Source organism: Diadema setosum, chromosome 6 (genome assembly GCF_964275005.1).
Source record: "Diadema setosum chromosome 6, eeDiaSeto1, whole genome shotgun sequence".
Classification (NCBI taxonomy): Eukaryota; Metazoa; Echinodermata; class Echinoidea; order Diadematoida; family Diadematidae; genus Diadema; species Diadema setosum.
In genome coordinates, this window is record NC_092690.1 from 4838073 (window position 1) to 4859175 (window position 21103).

The following is a 21103-nucleotide window of genomic DNA, read 5'->3' on the forward strand; positions in this document are numbered from 1 at the left end:
CTTGATTCCTCACGTAAAATCAGGGGTTGCGACTTTTTGTCGGTTTTGTGATGCACGGCCACAAAATATCAAAAGGCACCGCCCCCCCCCCCCCCCTCCCAAAAAAAAAAAGGAATAACATTGTGATATATTATTTTATGTTATATATTATCAATAAAGGATTTTAATGCAAAAATAATATAAATCTCAATATAAATTTCAGATTAAAGCTGATCCGGCTTTCCTCAAGAAATCACTTCTTCCTTATCTTTATTCTCCTTTAAAAGTAAACTAAAACAGTTACAGTCAAACCTGTCTTAGCGGCCACCTGCCTATAGCGGCCACTGAAAAATCCCCCGCACAAAAATCCTGTATTATGAACCCCTTTTATAGCGGCAACCTGCCTAACGCGGCAGCGGCCACTCATTTTGTATCCCGTGGAGAATATCTATCTACCTGCATATTTATAGCGGCCACATAAAAAAAGTACATAAATAAATAAATAAATAAATGAGAAAAAAAATGCTGAACCATTAAATCAACGATGTCTTTTACGTTCATTGCGTGAATTCTATTATACCGAGTCCTAGCGCAGTACGCACAATCACACAGACACGATTGACAAAACATTAATGCAGCTCTTTGCCACGAAGAGCCGTCTTACCCCCGTAAGCTAGATTAGCTGATCTAGACTTTTGTAATGCCGCCCTAGCTGTATAGATGCTACAAAGGCAAATACAACTCCTAACAACATCTTAGAATTTTACTCAAATGCTTTTGAACAAGGATGATATTCAGTAATGGTACATGATTGTCTGGGAGCGGTATTGTTTGTTGTTTGCGTAAGCTTCACACATGTCATCATCAATCGCCATCGAACTCGGCACTCGACTAGCCCCGTTCATGCAAACCGGTAGTCCAACCAGAGCAGTTCCTCAGGTCCCAAATGTTGTTTTATACGCACTTCGCTGAGTAACATCATAACGCAGTATATTATTCTTTTCAAACACCTCGAAGTGTAGGTTTTTATCCAACAGATAGGTCGAGAAGCAACATGACGGTTGGTCTATATTAGTTCATTTGTTAACATTGATTTTGATAATGGAATAATCCGAGTTGATCAAAACATTTATATTCGTTTTAAACGTTTTCACACCTATGACTTTGCTAGCTTTTATTTAGGCCCCATAATATTTCTATCCCCCGGAGACACCTTCGTACTATGATGTGACCATTAATATATGTGTTCAGTCGCAATCAAAAGACATGGTTGGATACATTCTGTATTCTTATGCGGATGTTGTATTGATGTCAATGAATTTGTTATTTATTTGAGAAAAAAAAATAAATTATAAAGATGAATCTAATTGAAGTGAACTGAACCTTTAAAAAAAAAAGCAACATCCGGTTTGTAATCAAACTCTTCAAAAAAAGTTTTAAAGATGCCATTTAACTGCATGAGATAACGATTAATTAGCAGCGATTAGGCCTTTTCTTGGTTTTTGGATTTTAGCAGCTTTAATCTCAAATATCTTGAATGAAACGGATCATTATCCTTTAGGATTTAAACTCTTCATAAAAAAAAAATATATTATGCTATGCTCTTCAACCATAAAAGTACTCTGACGATCATTAGGAAGACAGGACAATTAATAATCATAAGTTAGGTGTGCCTTTTGTGTTAGCGTTATAACTGTAACAAGTAATGACTGATCGCAGTAATACAGTTAAATCGTTATATCATTAAGATGGATATACCATTATGCAACGAATGGCAAGTTGAAATTATAAATTCGCAAGTCTTACGATATCGATATGAAATTCATTTTATAAATGACAATTAAGTTTTATCAGATGGCGACCGCGATATACTTTACTCCTTTGTAATGTTTTGACATTCCAGTCACGATTTCATGCCCTATTGACCGGATATTAATGGAACAAGTTCGCTTTGATAATGGATTGAGTTCATGCAGCAATATTACTAGAACACATCGCAAAATGAGCTAACTCCATTCTTGTTAAGTTGACATATTTGTGATTAAAGCTGCTAAAAACAAAGGAAATGATAAGAAAATACGGGACATTTTAATCATAACTTCTAGAATATCCTTTAATATACAAGTATGTCCCGAAGTGACATATTACTGGAAAGGTTTGCTCTACCAAGTATTTGATGGTGGACTTAGTTTGAAATGTTAAAAAATGGCGCTTAGGTCATTTTGCAATAAACTATTATTCCCTCGATTTCCTGAAAGAGGCTGCCAGTCAATTGCTCTTTAGATGTGCAAGAAAAGTTAATTATGTTGAATTTTCTTTACTATTTTCTGCAGGCCTATGTGAAGAGCCTATCGTTCTACGCATGTGTCATCGCAAACAGTTTTTCATCTCATCCATTTACGGTGGCACTGAAACTTCAAAAATTCATAACGTTTGAACAAATTATTGTCTGATTATGTTCAAACTTTCACTGATGTGTATGAAGAGTTTTGTCGCAAAACGAGCTGACTCCATTCGTAAATAAAGCTGCTAAAACCTGCACACACACACAAAACAAATGATAAGAAAATACAGGATATCTTTAATCACAGCTTCTAGAATATTCCTTGTTATGTCACAAGTGAGATATTACTGGAAAGGTTTAAGTTTACTCACAGATGGTGTGATTATACTTTGAAAATGTTTAAAATTGACGCTTTTTATATTCTTTTTAGGTCTAGGTGTCGTTCTACGCATGTGACATTGCAAACTGTCGTAGTCTTCTCATCCAGTGATGGTGGCACTGAAACTTCAAAACATCATAACCTTTGAACAAATCGTCCGATTTTTCCCTATAAATTTCGTTCAAACTTTCACTGAATCAGTATGTGTCACAGTTAGAGTAATTCGTGTTCTGTTAGTGCTACATTCACTCAATCAACCTAAAGGCCTTTCTGTGACCCTCAGATGCATAGCGCCATCTCCAGTTGGGTCAATGACAACGAAATTCATCGTCTTCATTTCGTGCACTCGATCACGGTGCGAATTCGTTTTTGTGTTCCAGATATACAGAATGATGACAGAATTTTGAAGACCTGTAAGTACAATGGTGTAAATTCAACGGCAACATGTTCTCGTTACTGAATCAAATTGTTCATGTTCTCCCTTCCCCACTTGACATAATAATATGATACCGACCTGGAGAACTACCGACGACGTAGTCCTATGTATTCATTTTCATGTAATGTAGCGTGTGCTTTAATTAAAGTTTGTTGTCTCGCTCGGATCGGGCGGGCGCGGGCGCGGTCTAACGTTAGTAAAATGCTATGGTCCCATGATATACAGTGTAGGCGCTAATGTACCTTTGTACCCATGTTGATATCTCAAATTTCACTGAACAAAATAGCACCTAAATCATAGGAAATATTTGACAGTTCATTCTCAATCAATCACGTAAATTTGAGCCATGTCAGTTCTCGGTAAACATTCGTCGATCGCGGCGTACAATACGCTGCTCTCTGCTTGCACAATCTGAAACTGAAGTGAAGGTAGCCATGTGGAATTATCCATGCAAATTTGTTTCAAGCAGGATCACAAAAACATGGAGCTGCTAATTAGACTATATGGCAAGTTGAATGAAATTGGTTAAGCCAAGGTAAATAATGTTACTCATTGCTACTGCTAGTGCTAGGTCGGCCAGTGTCAAGGGCACTGCTGTCAAGCAGGGCTGGGCTAGGCCTAGGGCACACACACAGACACAAACAAGTTCATTGACATTGATGAACAAACTTTATTTACCTTTTTACTTTAGCTGTTTGTAAGGTGCCAACAGTACAAATGCCTCGCAAGCTTTCCAAATTTCATCATCTGGTCCGTAAAACTGGATACTTTAAGACGCTGATAATGCAATGCTTGTGACAGTTGTGTCATTTCACACTGATGAATTGCATTTAATGTTCTCCTTATGTTTTCAATGCTAGGAATATGGCAGGGACAGAAATGAGTCAGGATGCTGCCAACATTTTATTTGAGGAAGGGGCAGCGCTTGTTCTCCTTGATGTCCCCCAAGGAACAGAATTTGGAATTGACTACAATTCTTGGAACACTGGAGAACGTTTCAAGGGTGTGAAGATGATCCCACCCGGGGTTCATTTCATCTACTACAGCGCCGTTAACCTGAGCAGTCGCAGCACAGCCCCCAGGACGGGATTCTTCCATTTCTTCAAAGCGAGAGAGATTGTCATCAAGCGATGGGATGCGGTGATTGAAGACTTTGCAGATGTCAAAGTTGTTGATGGTTCGGACGAGGAAGAGAAAGCGAGGCTTCGAGAGCACGATGCTTTCCTTGGAGCGTACCCCTATGAGAGCCTGAAGCGATGGGTGTCGCTTACCAACCTTGTCAGTGAGGACATTGTGGAAAAACTCTCTCCCCTCAGTGGCAAGGTCGTATCCGTGGCACAGCTCGTGCCCGATATGGCGACCAGGACGACGGCCGACAGGAAGCTGATGGCGGAGGCCAACAAGGAGCTCCACAAGAGCAGGAACCCCGAGGACCACCTACCTCAGATGCACCGCGAGCCGGGCACCGAGATCCGATTCTCACGGATCCCAGCAAGAAACTATCCCGACGGCGCCACCCCGAGAGAGATCACAAAGTACAGTCTTGACCACACGCACAAGTTGGACACGTTGCTCAGTGAGAACTACGCGTCGTCCAGCATGGGAATCCTGGCCGAGTTACAGCTTGCCTTTGTATGCTTCCTGATCGGACAGGTCTACGACGCCTTTGACCAGTGGAAGCGGCTGGTCCATCTCCTCAGCTCGTGCATCGAAGCCGTATCGACTCACAGCGAACTCTACTCGGCGCTCGTCACTGTGCTCCATTTTCAGCTGCGGGAGATCCCAGAGGACTTCTTTGTCGATATCGTGTCCAGCGACAATTTCCTGACGATCACACTGAGGGAGCTGTTCATCAACATGAATGCTTCGACAGCCGAGGGGGCATTGAAGGAGAAAGGGCGCAAGTTCAAGAAGAATTTGACCAAAAAGTATAACTGGGACTTTGACGAAGAGCCAGAGGATGAGGCACCAGTGGTAGTAGACTTATAGTTGAGGCCCTTTTAACCCGTTGAGGATGGATTGATTTTGCTACAACAAGCATTTCCCACAGACGCCTGCTAGAGTATACTATGGACTCATCCTCAACGAGTTATAGATAATAACACCAGATTATTTTGTAATATTTTTTTTATCAGTGCTGTTTTACGAATCACAGCAAAAGTTTTAGCCAAGTAAAATTTAAATGCATTTGTCCATTCTAAGACTCTTGAAAGGTTATAAGAATTGAATTGTTAGAAAGGAATTGGAATATCACAGGATATTAAGATTTGGGAAGGGGGGAGGGGAGGGTAATAAGACAAGAACTAAACCTTATAAATGTCATATCAGTTTGGGAAGTGTATTATGATTGTCGAACAGTGTGGAGACCTGTAAGAGATGCTTCTGTCAGATCATGTACAGAGATAACATACAAAATTGTGTGTAAAAGTGGGGCATGAGAATAAAATGATATCAATTACACATGTATGTTCAATTCAATTCAATGTTTATTTTCCACTCATGGGGTGGAACACCCTCGTCAGCCAAAGGCTGGTTTTCAAAGGGGTAAGCAGTCATTGTCACCATTACTGTATCATGCTCTTGTTATGTCTACACTGTATGCCCTACGCAGAGATACCAACCGATATGATTTTATAGTATTTGGTACGATAAACAGAGTGAAGTATGATGATATGATAGCTTTTCATGATCTTTCAAGTAAAAATCAAATGAAGCCAATAAATTTGATATAAAGTTTAAACCTCAGGAAACTGCAGAAAACCACCTCATCACAAAGAAAGTCTAAATTCCTGCAACCCTATAAAAATGTTGAATGATGAACCTAAATGGGGGGAAAAAAATGTAGATGCTTTGATACAATTTTCTCATTAATGTCGATGAAGTAGCAACATTTTACTTGCCCATTCTTACCAGGGAGACTTTTTTTTTTTTTTTTTGGGGGGGGGGGGGGGGGGGGTTCCTGACATTTTTACTGGTCCGGTGCCAACAGGCTAGTGGTGTGTCAAGATTTTATGAAAATCTGATTTTTCTCTCCAAAATCTGATTTTTTTTTTTAAAGGATATTCCATCTTTCTTTTCTTTCTTTTTTTTCGAGAAGTTGTATCTGTGAGTAAAAAGCTGTTCCGTGTTCAAGGTTACTGTGATGGATAGAGTAAAGATCTATCAAACAGAACCATGAAGTTTTTATCTAAAGCAAACATAGAATTGTAAGCTTGTGAGATTCTAGTATGTTTAGTGTTGTCATGACAAGATAAAACAAAAGATATCAAATTACAACCATAAGTGTAGACTAGACAAGACAATAATGTCATTGCCTCACAACGGTTCTGCTTTATAAATATCAAAATCCTGTTTTTTGGTTAATACTTTGGCATTTATGAGACTTACACCCTTTTCCCATTAAGTCAGTAAGTTACCACAACATTGAAATCATTTTGGATGTGATAGAATTATGTTTTTGATGCAGTAAAAAATGGAGAGAAGAAAGACTTTGTGTACTGTACAGGTGGAGACGCATGAACCCATTGCGTCATCACCATATCGAATTCAGCATATATGGGACTGTGATGGTTATCAATTATCGTATAAAAATATGTGAAATGTTCCAGCCCATGACTTTCTGTCTTGTGTCTGGCTTTCACTAAACTGTTGATGTCTTGCATCTGTTGGATTTTACTTGATCTATTAAAGGGGTCGTATAGCTTTGGTTGAGACCTAATTTCAGGTTTTTAACATTTTTTAGTGAGATAATGAGAAACCTCCTATGAAATATGAAAGAGCATGTAATTCCACGAGGAATTCAACGTTTACATGTATATGATGAATATTGGTTTTGAAATGGCCAAGATGTCCAAAACAGAGCGATTCTAATAGAATGTGGGACCCACCTTTTATTACGATCGCTTTGTTTTACTTTGTTTTTTGGACGTTTCTGTCATTCCAAACCCGATTTTCATCAAATAAACATTGAATTCCTCTCAAAATGGTGTGCTCTGTACTATGTTTTCTTGGTATCTCGCCAAAAGTTAAAAGCCCAATTCTCATCTCCACCAATACTGTACCATCCCTCTAAAAGGTACACATACTTGGGTTTCACGAGAGCACTGTTGGATGGTATAATGCTTGCTGGCATCCTCATTATGAAAATTTACAAAGTAAAACTAGTTAATTGTCGATGAAAATAGATCATGCATGTATTTTCAGTAACGCACATGTTTCCACAGCTAGATTGTGTACATGTACATGTAGCTGGCAAGCCAATTCTGCCGAGGAAGGGTCTATGTGGAGATGGTAGGCGGAACCAGCCAGGCACAAAGGCTGAATGTCTTTTGGACACTAGTCCATCATTATGGATTCTACCCAGGCATTTGGAATATGGTAGATGCATGAACATGGGTCCATGTAACAGCGCCCTCGTGAATCCCAGGTCAATAATGTACCTTTAAAGGGATGATAAAGTTTTGGTTGAAATAGAGCTTCAGCAAGTTTCCAACTTTTTTGCAAGATAATGTGAAACTGCTTTAATATGAAATATGAAAAAGCATACCATTCTAAGAGGAATTCAAAGTTTATTTGGTGAAAATCGGTTTTGAAGTAGACCTACCTTTTATAAGAACCACTTTGTTTTACAGTGTACTTTGTTTTTGGATATCTCGGCCATTTCAAAACCGATTTCACCAAATAAACTTTGAATTCCTCTTGGAATTGTATGCTCTTTATCATTTCATGTGTGGTTTCTTATTACAAAAAGTTAAAATCTGAATCCCTAATCTCAACCAAAGCTTTATCATCCCTTTAAAATCAAGTTGAACACAAAGTACAGTCAACCTTGCTTAACCTTATTCTAACTGGGCTATTTGAGACCAAGTTTTTACTGGGGGGGTCAATTTGACCCCCCCTTCAGATCTCGGCCACCGATCGCGCGATAGCCGCGGAATTTTGCCTAAAGATAGAGCTGGATGTCAACTACAAGATCACATGGTCATATAATAGAAAAATATTTCCTTTCTATTTTCAATAAATTAATTATGCAAATTTGTGCATGAAATCATATTTTCACCTATAACTCCATCAAAAAGACTGAAGGATTGCTAAATTTTTGTGTCAGAATTCCTCAAGACATATCAAACAATTTTCATGTAAAGAAATAGCGCAATCAAAATCAATTTCTTTTGTTTTTTATTGTTTTAATTTCTTATGTATTTTATTGTTTTTTCGACCTTTTGTTTTCTATTGTTTTTTTGCCAAAATTTGTTGCAGGCACTTTTTCAGGCTTATCTACACTAGAATTGATTAATTTCAATGGTTAAAAGTTGAAATAATCTAATTTATATCGATTGAACCAAAAAACACAATTTGCATTGGATTTGCACACGATATCATGAATTTGAGCTGTTTTCGGGTTGACATGCATATGCAAAACATTACGTAACTTCAGAACAGTGTACCCGGACGTCGCAAATTTGGTCTCAAAATTTGCGGGAGACTTCAATGAAAAAAGTCGTGAAACGACGCGTCAAAATCTTGGAGCGTTGCGGAATCGTGGCGCGAAACGTCGAGGGGGGGGGGGGTCAATTTGACCCCCCCCCCCCCCCAGTTAGAATAGGGTTAAGTCGACCTCCCATAAGTGGAATGATCGCCTATTGATTTAAAGTTGAATTCCTTTCAAGTCTTTTTCTCTTTTTATTCTATTGATTTAATCCTTCATAAGTAGAATTTTCTCCAAGTCGAAGCTATTTCTTCAGTCCAAATAGATTCGACTAGGGCAAGGTTGACTGTATACCTACACATGTAGCTCATTTGGTGTTTTCAGTGTAAAAACAGTATCTACACGTTATAAAACCAAAAAGTACACAAGAAAGACACTGAATTGCCATCCTCTTTGTGTCATATATATAGTTTATTTCTGGCTTAAAACAAATACTTTGTAGTACAATGGATTGATGTTCATTAAGAAATTATACACAACATATTCACATGTATTATTTTACACAACATACCATAGGCCTCAACTAATGTGGAGTCAATATTTTCAAAATTGTAGCTTTGTATTTTTTTCGTCTTTCTCTCATACATGTATCAGACAAATTTACCAGGAAAGCATTCAACATTTTGCATCATAAAAATACAACACATTTGATTTTGTTTTGCAAATAGCTGACAATAATGTTTGCATATGAAACACACATTGATATATTACAGTACAACAAATGTAGACCATTAATGTCATTCTTGTAAAACGCTTTCACTTTATGTGAAAAAAAAAAGCAAAACAATTACACAAGTGAGCTTATATATTTCATGTGATGAAAAAAAAAAAAAAAAGAAGTTAAGCAGTACTTTTTTTAAGTAAAATTAAACCCAATCAGGTTTGCCCACATACAGAACAGACTTTCGATGCAAAAGAGCTAGTAGTATGATGGTTACAACTTCTTGATCCGTACAAATGGCATAACTATGCGCTTTAGAAGACACTTCTCCTGTCTCTCAGTAATGTTTGCCCCTTTAAGAACATTTTCAATTAGAATACAGCATGCATGCATTACAGTGTACAAGCAACAATATTTAATGTCGCCCAAAGCAAAATGCACACACACACATACACACACACAAAGTAATCAAGACTGTGAAGGCCTACTCTGTACCAGGGTACAGAAAGAAATCTTAAATTACTTGATGTAAGACAGAACTTACTACACTGCATTACATGATCAAATTTCTGCACTTTTCTTCAATACAATGCTAATGAAAGAAATTCCTAGCAGCTTTGTAGCTCTGTAAAATATGCAGTACGCAAGTTTCAAATGAAAGTATTAAGTTTTTCATGCTTCACTTTCAAATGGAAAAAAAAAATGACTGCAATTTTTTTATGGCCTTTTTTTTTTCTGTTGTAGGCTGAATCCTGTTTTGTGTTGATTTTTTGGGCTTACACACAAACATACATGTACCAACACACATACTTGTACATACACATACACACACGCACATTGCATTAGTTAGTCTGTACACACGACCTTGTCGTAAATCGGACCAAACAAGGATGCTTACGACCTCTATATATCAAATCCTCTCCTCAAACATATATTTTCCCTTCATTCTTTCTGCAGTGAGAATTTGTACATGTACCTGCTGTCACAAACAACACAAACAAAATGAAGACAAAACAAAGAAACTGATTCATGCATCGACAAAGTGCACAGCTAAATGTTCAGCTGCAGTATAGGAAACATGCATTTCCCATCTGTAATCCAAATATCAAATAATCCTCACACTGTGTGGAATCAACTTCCTCTTTCTCCCAAGAGTGAAATTGCTCCCGTGCAGATTTGAAAGACAGAAAATTATATGATGAGCAAGAAGAAGGGAGACACCAAGGGAAACACTGAACAAAAACACCCAAACAATACGCGAACAGATCAGTCCATACTCTTCAAATTTATGTAGATATTCCTCCAAAGGACATCTCCAAAGCTCTTAGATGCACCTGCATCTACTACGCCCATCGCAATATGGGGTCATCCCACTAGACCGACACCCATGAGTCATACAGCCCATATTCAACACTAGGCCAATAAAGCCCATGAGTTTGACACTAGGTAAAAACAGCCCACCAGTTTGACAGATACAACACGGGGCTTAATGTGTCAGTCTCGTGGGCTCTGTTAGTTTAGTGTCGAAGTCATGGGCTGTATGACTCGTGAGCTGTATAATTCATGGGCTGTGTGACTTCTGAGCTTTATGAATCGTGGGCTGTATGACTCATGGGTGTCGGTCTCGTGATGTACACCCCTCAATACGAGGAAACGTTGTTAAGACAAGCTACATGGAACCACTGTAATTTCCTCGTTACATCATCTACCTTTTTATATCAGAGATTTTTTTTTAAAAGCATTCAAAAGAATATAAAAGGAATGGAATGGGCAAAATTTCGGTCATCATACCAGGTATCTCTCTACATCTGACATAATGCTGTTACACTGTAGGCCCTACCTACATCCTTTGTAGGATTTCAATTTACAATCAGTAATTGGTGCCGTGTTGGTTGAGCCAGGGAGGTGCTAGAGAAGGAGAGGCAACTAAAGCTCTCCTTCGAAGTCATGCGCGGCACCGCCAAGAAGTTATGCGTTCAACTACAGGTGTTGCCCATGTGCTTTGACAAAAGAGAGCATCAATAATCGGGACTAGCGGTCTCACATCTAGAAATATTTGCTCCTACTGCGATTCGCTCTCTCTTTCAATGTGATGGCAACAATGAATTTGTGTACCTTGAATTGGAGCAGCGAATCAAAATGCAGTGTAAAACTCACAATTTTAACAGCAAATAGTTTAAAAACACGCTGAAACACGCTTTAACGAAGTACTTTATTTGAAAGATCAAAATTAACATGCGGAAATGTGCGCATTATAGAAAAAATTAGGTTTTTAAGAGGGCCTAATGTTCATTTCCTTTCGATTTGCGAATTACGAAGAAACTAGAAATACATGTTAATAATATTGAATTCTTTCCTAAACTATTCTAAATCAATTCGAGTATTTCATTTGAAATTTTGCGGTGAAATAAAGCTTGTAATTCAACGAAAGGTGAAATGCGTTCTTCGTCTCCGAACTTCGTCTTGCAACTAGAGCGGTGCCGAGCATGACTTCAAAGCGTAATGGAATGCTAGACATCCCATTGTAACGCCTTGAACCCAAACATGTGTTTGCATGAATTACGAAGAGTTGCCACTCCATCTCTGTAACACCTCCCTGGTTGAGCCTCTGCAAACTTTGCTTGTCGGAACAAATTCACTAAATAACTGTATTTGAAATTTGACTTCATTGGTATGTAGGATCTACTGTATCACCAATTTGGTAGTGGACAAGCATATCATTATTTTCACAGCCATAGGTCGTAAGAACACAATTTTGTCGCATGATTATTCATGAGGTGGAGACACATCTGTAACATTTGAATTTTTGCTTCAATTGAAATATTTAACATTTAATTGTATTGTTAAAATTTCTCAAAGATGTATGTGTATTACAGGTTATAAACCTTGTAAGCACAATGGGAGGGGGTACCGGTACATGTAGGTATTGAACAGATATGTAACCCTACTAATTGTTGCTTCATATGTAAACGCAATATGACAACTTTCCATTACTGGCTTTATCACGAGGCATTAAAATGAGTCGTCTTGTGCAGTATATGGGAAACCCTGTAAATACACTTCTGAAAAGAAACAAACTTTCAGTGATGTATACATTTTGTACCAGTCAACCTGTCAGTAGTGAACACACTCCTGTAAAAGCGGAGATTTTGACAATGTGCAAATTTTTGCGTATTTCGCGCTACAGAAGAAGTAGTGCAAAAATGAAAAAAAAAAAAACAACATGCGAATCGCTGAACTAAAAACATGAAAACTTCATCTCACCAGGCCAGGCGCGCAAAATTACTCGTGCGAAAATTTCCACTTTTACGGCAAAGTCCAACTCTTCTCTGATTCCATACACAGCCCACACAGACATGGGTGATGAGATCATCTGGTTTAAGAACAGCAAAACATGTATACTGCAGCAAATGAAATTATGAAAGAAAAAGACTTAGAACTCACAAACTGAAGCACTTGAAAGAAAAGGCAAAGCAAAATCTCAAACTAAGTGCTATTAAAGCAGCTTAACACAATGGACAGTTGACAATGCTTATTTTCATATCAATAATAGACGCTATTACACAGATGAAACATACTCCAATGGGCAACAGAATATGAAGATTTGGTTTCATAAAATTATTTTTACGAAGAAATTTCAATTGTCTGGTGCAGGGAGAATGTAAATGATCATCAAAGTAACTTGAATTTAACATACTTCAATACTAATGGTGATATTTCCTTCAAGTACCACAAACGGCAACATGAATATGGACTGAAAAAGGGGGGGGGGGGGGGTAATATCTAACCAAAATTGTGGGTATAAGACCTCAACCTTGGAGACAAAATAATAATCTAAAACTATGATGGCAACATGCCAACACTGTTGCTGGACTTTCTAAAAAGAAAATAAGCAAAAAATGCATATTCAGCCTTTTAATGAAATTCAAAATGCACTAATTCCGACTGATCTATGTGTGATGAAAAGTTTGCAGTACATGAAAAGTGTGAAAGAGGATAATAGCGAGACAATTTTTGGAAAAACACTTTACATTGCTATGTTATGTGGATTCTGATTTGGATCAATATCTATATCACCACACAATTGCAATGAATTGTGCCACCATCTATCTCTTTAGCCTGAATTCCCGGGGGTAATTCAAACAGAATTCAAGACAAGGCATTCGTCCATTGACTGAAGCAAATGCAAAATATGAGTGTACCTTGCACATGAGTATGTCAGTTTGCAGTCACTCATTAGTACATGTCTGCTGACATTCTGCTACAGCTTGTATGTGACATGTGCTTCATGCAATTGTATTTTAGCATAATCAACAGACTGTTACATTCTAATCTCCTTTTGTGAATTCCAACAAGTTAATAGGAGACGTAGACCATCCATAGCCTGTTTAGATAGGTTTTGCTGGGAATGGGGGCAGGAAAATTCTTTGAACCAGATTTGGGGGGGGGGGGGGAAGGGGGGAAGATAAAAAGAAAATGAAATAAAATATGCCAATTGGTTGAAATGTTTTGTTCATTCCAAAGTCCTGGCATTTTGATTGACAAAATTTTGTCAAAAATTGTCAGTCTGGACGAGTATGGGGCATCACCTCTGCAAAAGTTGCATGATGCTAATGCCTTTATACATTATCAGTCGAACGCTCGAGTGGGTAGGTAACTGGGGTATGTTAAGTGTGTAGTCTAATACCCTGTTTATACTGCAAGCGGGTTTCAGAGCCTCCCCGAGGAGGTTCGAAAACCCACTCTGAAAAAGCAGCCTCTCGTCTGTTTACACTGAGCTGAAAGGCTGCTCGAGGCTACTATAGGAGGCTTCAGAACCCCCTCTTTGCATAGTATAAATGGGGTATAAGTCTCATTGATGCAAGCTGGACTGGAAAAAGGATACTTGAAATAACTCTTTGACTTACACCAAGAAGGCACTGCCGTAAGCCCTATACAGTACCAAGATCCTGAATCTAATGTGGAAACCTAGATGGCTGAGCTGTTGATAACTAGCTCTGTGAGGAAAATCTATTGACAATTGTGACAAGACATTAGCCATTCACACACACAAAAATACATACACACAGACAGATAGACACACACACACACACACACACGCACACGTACACACACACACGCACACGTACACACACACACACACACACACAAATATGTATGCATGCGGTACAACCACAGTAATCTTCTGGGCAATCCATCCAATTTGCTTTGATTTACAATGTATGCCAAAGCCAAATTCACACCGGCAAATATTTCTTCTTAAAACTGCTTTCTCTTTTAATAGTACATTATAGTCACAGCATTGGTTGCACAAGATAAAGCCTTGATTTTTCTTCTCATTATTTGCTGTTACTCTAGAGCAAGTCTTCTACAAAGTGAAGCAAGAAATCCATAATCTACTGAAATGGATAAACAGTCACAAATAGAAACAGTCTCCCTACATTATAATGCTATGATAGAACATTTGAATTTCATAATTTCTTTGTAGTACAAAAGAATATATACATACACCTTTTTCTTCACTTGATGCGTTCATACAATGTATATCACACAATCAAAAGATTCAGTTAATTACCTAAATTAGTAAAAGACATAATTTTCTTAAGTAGTAAATGCACAACTAAAATGCCATCAGAAACTAATTAAAGGAATGATCACTTTTAAGTGTACAAAATGTGTAATTCATGATTTCTTATAAAAAAAAAAAAAAAATGACAACACACCACTCCAGCCTAAATTGAAACAGAATTTTGCCTGCTCACGATGTACTCACAAAAACAATAACCCCCAACATGGGCAAGACAAGGTCAATCATGCAGCCTCATCTATAACAGAGTGTCTTGCATCCGTGCATTCCTCATATTTTGTTGATTTCTTTTCAATCGGATGCAAAAGAAATAAAACGAAAGTGTTGCACATAGATTTGCACAACCAAATGCCATGTCTGCTGCCCTCTTCTGGTGGAGTGATGTCCAGCTTTACAAAGACTGGCGGAGCAATGGAAGTGGGGATAATAAATCCATTACCTTGCACATTTCTTTGAATAAAGTGCATGAAAGGCATCAATTCTCTTATATAAGCAAAAGAGAAAGAGAGAGAGATATATATATAAAAACTAAACATATTTGTCTCTTTAAATGCAGCAACACTTCATAGTGTGTACATTGTACATGATCTTCAAAGCATTTAATACGGAAATATGTATATCCCTTTGGTACCCATTTACGCACAAATGTGCGTTCAGGCAAAAATGAATCCTAATATCAGTGAAATTCTTACATTCTCTTACGCAGACAGAGAGAGATACCTAACTTTTCCAGTGAACCTCTGCAGAATCGGGGGGACTGACGTTGTGCGTTTGAGCAAATCATACAAAAATGACCATCCAGTAACTGATTCAGGTGTGCAAATGTGGCACGCAAGGGGTTTAAATGATTCTGCATATTGAACTCTTGCTGGTAGTAGAATTTGAAGCTTCTACTGCCACTGCAGACAATGTGGGATAAAGCCTTTGTTGCTACACAAGTATGTATGTTAAACTTCTACAAGGACTTGTTTGCCTGCTGTGATTTTTGTTTTGTTTTGATTGGAACCTTTGGTCTACCACATACAGGTTTCCTGTGTTTAAATCATATTTCAAAGTTCATGATGCAAACATCTTTACAATAACAACATATTTTGCCTTTTCTCAACATTCAGCATTTCAATATATTTAGTATCATGGCCTGATGAAATGACAGAATTTATACAGTATGTAATGCTTTCCTTTAAAAAAAAAACAAAAAAACAAAAAAAAAACAATAGGAGATTCTACTATTCATAGTAATGTGATAGGAAAGTTAAGACTTTACTGCAAAGATATGCTTTTCATGGAAAAGACAGAGTAACAAACTAATTGCTCTCAAAATATCGTGCAATGTTCTGCTACAGCTCAAAGGCAGAAATACACAGCTAATAAATCCTCACGAGAGATCCCAAGCTTCAAATTGTAAAGAGACCTGCTCTTTTCGAAGGTGATAGACACTCGGCATAATCACTCTTTTTACACAGAAAGTGTACAGCACTTTTAAATGTGCATACTCTTCACCAATGTTTTCCACTATGAAGTCTGAGTATATGAGTAACACAACACATATAATAATAGCATGTGGATGATGACAAAAAAAGGTGCGTACATTGCCTTCTATCCCACTATTCTGGTAGATTGAGAGATATGAAACAGATAAATCAGCCTATAATAGAAAAAAAGAACAAACAAACATAGAAACAAACAAGCAAATGTAGTTTTATTTCAAAAAAGTGAAGAATCAAATAACCAATCTTCACATGCGGTACATAATTTGTGAATTATGAAGACAATATACCTCAGAGATTTTTTTTTTTTTTACTTTGCATTCTTATGTTACACCTCTTGCAACTGTCTGGCAGGCAGAAACCTTGTGCAGTCTCTAATAAACTGTCAAACTGTTCAGAGTTGAGACTGCTTTCTGACAGAGCAGGTGATAAACTAAAATAATATGAAGTTTTGGAAAAGTTTAGTTTGTTTTCTTCTTTTGTTTTTCTCCTTTCTTTTGCCTCTCCTTTCCTTTTTTTTTTTTTTTGGTCATTTTCACATTAAAGGTCCAGTTTACCTTTGGGAGCAGTGATTTCAAAAATTTTCAAGATATCATATTTGATGCATATGTGTAGGTCTGTTGTATCATAAAACATCCTACCATATGAAATATTTGCAATAAAACCTAAAATATAAGGAGATATCAGGGTTTTTCTCAATAAACCGTAACTGTATACGGTTTAGTCTGGAAAATTTTTTATTATAACTATTGTTCACATTTTGTGTATTTAACAACACTTAACATCGATTATACGGATTCAAATTTTGACAGTGGTTGTTTCTATCCCTAACTCACATTTTAGAACTATTTTATAGCACTAATGCTTTCATCTGCAAATGGTAAATTATGCCTTTAACTGATGCCCTAATCTCGATGAAAGTCATACAAAGGCATATGGGGTTGTGCTTACATTATATGACTATGTATGGTGGCTTTAAAGAGCAAATTATCTGTTAGACACATAATTATTAGGCCTAGCTTTTATCTTTTAAAACACTGGAATAGAAAGTGGGACATTTTATTTCATACATGAAAAATGTAGTAAGCTGTCATATAGGACCAATGTGACTATCTTCGTTTTATATGACCTTTCAGTTTTTAAGGCATACCGTCTAATAATTGTTAAGTCTTTTTATCTAACTTGCCTTGACATGAGTAAAGTTGGGAGTACAATACATGTATTTCTCGGCTGCTGAAATGTCTCTGTACATACCATTCATATACCTAGTTATTGTTGGCTGGTACGACCTGCATTTGAAAAAGAATCAATATACTGTACATGGCAACTTATTGTTTAGAATATAAATGCTGACATTATACATGCATGGGCCCAGCTGGTAAATGCCAGCTTAGCTTGTTAATATTCTCTAGTTCGATTCTAAGTGTCATTTGTACGTCTGGATGTGGTTTTTGTTATGTACAGTGCTTTGTTGGTGCCCACCACGCATTGGGGTGATTGAAAAGTAAAGTACTCCTTTATTACTCATGCCGAGCTCACTAGCAGTAGCTGACAGTCAATGGGGGAAAAGAATATTGCCCAGTCAATGGGGGAAAAGAATATTGCCCAGCCAAGGGGCATATTCAGGAATATTGCCCGAGCAACAGGACTACCATACCACACTCAGAGATTACCGCAAATCAAGCGGTGACTGGCAACTGAGAGAGATTGCCAAAGTGGCAGAGACTCCAACTCTACCGTTTTTAGAAGGAAATCTCTAGCTCTGAGTCAATTTATTTCAAAATCTCAAGTTCTCCCATTTGGGGAAGAATTTCTTCTGCCCTAGCTGTGCGTCTCTCATGTCAGAGGCAAGTTCTCCCGCTCAAAATTAAGCTTTCTTCCGCACATCTTTACTTTTGTCATACAGTACACGTTCAAAAATAAGGCTAAGATGGAACGAGAGAGCATCTATAACCCTAGAGCTTCCAGGGCACTTTAAGCAGACCCTGGACCCTGGCCGCAAAGGATGCTGTGGCTTTGTGCTCCTGACATGCTATGCGTGACGTGCACACAACATTGTACATCGGTTCACGCAACTAAGGTCTCCAATTTTGCTTGAGGGTCCAGGCGGGAGAATCTCTCATGACCACCATCTGAGTAGCAACAGTGTGGCCTCCCATGTTTTTTGACCACGATGTCATGATAATCACTATATTTGTTACATTTGCGTAACTATTACAACATTCTGCTACTGTACTGAAGGAAACAAAAACACAAATCATAAAATCCGAGGCAGCAGGGCAGTACATTAAGGTCACTGCATCCAAGCCTTGAGGCAAACTGCTTTGCTCTTGTGCTGCATACAAAGCATTCAGAACAGCACAACTGTTTCTGTGATCAACAATTTTCCACCATATCCCGGGGCATCAATGCTCATACCAATCAACAAGGTAGGAAAACAAAAATATATGAATAAAATGAAAAAAAAAAAATTCATTCTATGCCCATCATTGATACACACGGAATATTCACAAGTCAGTTAGCGTCATGAAGACCTTTGACAACTACAACTAAAAACGCAATGATGAAAGATACGAGAAAGATATTGGCCACTAATGGCAGAGGCCACAGAAATCCTTCCAGTGGTGAAAGAATGCTCCTGAAGAGCCCCACTCCATCTCATTAGCAGCTTTTGTCATTGTCGGCTAGTCGACATGCAAATAAGTGCACGAGAAAACATAAGATGGGACACATAAAAAGGATAAGTGCAGCAAAAGCAGAGCTTTCTTTTGATTTCAAGATTAACAGGAAGGAGGAGGAGGGGATCGGGGGGTTTAAGTAGATGAATGACCGGGGTGGGTGAGTTCCTTGAGGATGCGGCGCGCCATGGGAACGTTATTTTGGGTGATGTCCAGCGCCTTCATGACCTCGCCCCGGCTGAAGCCTTCTTGGGTCAGCACCCGCACAATTGCTTCCAGACTGTCCCCATTGCTGCCACCCCCAGGGGCTCCGGGCGGGAGCGGCGGCGGGGGCGTGGGCAGCGGCCGCGTGTTGCTGCTGCTGGAGGGCGTGGCCGGATGATGGGGATGATGATGGTGGAGGTGTCCGGTGGTGGGAGGGACGGCCGGCGGCGGGCGAGGCTGGGAGGGGAGAGGTGGGGGTGGGACGGCGGGGGCTACACCCCCGGCTGGTAGACCGGGCGGGGATGTCTGGAAGGAGAAATAAATGGGAGAAAAACAAGAAAAGGAGAGAGATGGAATGATGAAGAATATCAATAAAGTAATAAAAGAATGTTGCATTCGACATTTTTACAACAATAACTCCAAATCCAGGCAAAATTAACATCAGTCTTGTGCTACAACATCGGAACTATTCTGAATTTACAAAATTTTGTACAAGCAAAAAAGATACTATTGTACAATGGACACCTGCATATACCCATGGCTACATTCGAATGGACTGGAAAACTCGAAAGGAGTGGAATAAATGCACACTGTGCATTTTAATACATATACATGTACACAGAATATGTATACATACATGTACACCCTCTACTCCAACATCAGTTGTACAGCTGCAAATAAAAAACCCTGAACAGTCTGCTGTGGCATTTTCAAGTCAGTAAACCGTGACCAGATTATGTTACATTGATCCAATCTTCAACACGAAGCAAAGAAAACTTTTCTCTTTGGTATAAACTGCATCAAGTTTCACTGTGACATGCAGTACACAACTTTAAACAAAAAGAGTAAAGCACACGCAAAGGAGAAATAACATGTTCATTGCAAGACACTACTGGAAAAAAAAAAAGAACAGAAAAACAAACTATCAGAGAGAGGGCACCTCCTACCTCTCTCAATCAGAGTCACATGACATCAAAAAATTCGCCAGGACATAACAAATGAGAAAGCAACAAATATCAAATGAGCAGGAGTTACTTTGACTGCATACCATGCAGTAACACCAACAACTCTTTGCACACGCTAAAAGATCACCATGCAAAACTGTCCCTGGACTATTTCCCCTGGCCATTACCACCGTTGGTCAACTACACTCTCTGGCGGTTCTTACCCCCAGGGGGGCAAAATACTTTGTATCCAAGGAGTCCTTGCCCAATACTATGCATGCAGATGAAGACAATTGAATCACATCCACCCTCTTCATACATGGAGGCCAGATCATTATAGGGAGCGTATAGTTTTGGTTGAGACCTAACAACAGGTTTCTAATATTATTTTTTGGCAAGATAATGAGAAACCTCTCATAAAATATGAAAGAGCATGTAATTCCAAGAGGGATCCAACATTCACTTGATGAAAATCACTTCTAAAATGGCTGAGACATCCAAAAAAGAGCATTCCTAATAAAAAGCGGGACCCACCTTTAATTAGGATCGCTTTGTTTTACTTTGTTTTTGGATGTTTCAGTGATTCCAAAACTGATTTTCATCTACATAAACTTTGAATTTCTCTTAGAATGGCATGCTCTGTACTATATTTTGTAAGTAGTTTCTTGGCATCTCACAAAAAAGTTAACAGCCCAATCCTCATTTCCACCAATACTATACCATCCCTTTAAGGGGCGCAAAGCAACAATAACAAAAGGCAAAGAGAGTTTGGGTCAGATTACAGTCGCATCATTCGGAGAAGTTAGCAAGGCAAACGGGAAAAATGTATACACATGTACAAACTTTCCCCCTAAAAGACTAGTAATCTATGAGCATTGACACTGTAAAGCAGCTTATGTCATTTCCTTGTTTGAACATCACGGCACCAGTATACCATACAAGGCAGCATTTCAGTATACAGAGACAGTTGAGGAAT

General features: G+C 38.4%; 2 protein-coding genes across 2 annotated transcripts in view; one reads left to right on the top strand and one right to left on the bottom strand.

Annotated features, from left to right (window-relative positions):
• Nucleotides 1-2962: 2962 nt before the first annotated feature.
• LOC140229910 (protein AAR2 homolog) lies at nucleotides 2963-6007 on the top strand. Its single transcript, XM_072310109.1, has 2 exons — nucleotides 2963-3055; nucleotides 3939-6007. Exon 2 carries the CDS (start codon nucleotides 3943-3945, stop codon nucleotides 5065-5067), a length of 1125 nt encoding a protein of 374 aa, XP_072166210.1. The 5' UTR covers nucleotides 2963-3055; nucleotides 3939-3942; the 3' UTR covers nucleotides 5068-6007.
• Nucleotides 6008-18427: 12420 nt separating this feature from the next.
• The window catches only part of LOC140229912 (uncharacterized), a 65468-nt gene continuing 62792 nt past the window's right edge, over nucleotides 18428-21103 (bottom strand). The window contains exon 11 of the mRNA XM_072310111.1: nucleotides 18428-19489. Coding sequence (XP_072166212.1) covers nucleotides 19115-19489 — 375 coding nt within the window. The 3' untranslated portion in view covers nucleotides 18428-19114. The remainder of the gene's footprint in view (nucleotides 19490-21103) is intronic.

Bases quoted from the DNA above. Each gene is read 5' to 3' on its own strand.
- LOC140229910 (XM_072310109.1), top strand. From the start codon at position 3,943: ATGGCAGGGACAGAAATGAGTCAGGATGCTGCCAACATTTTATTTGAG.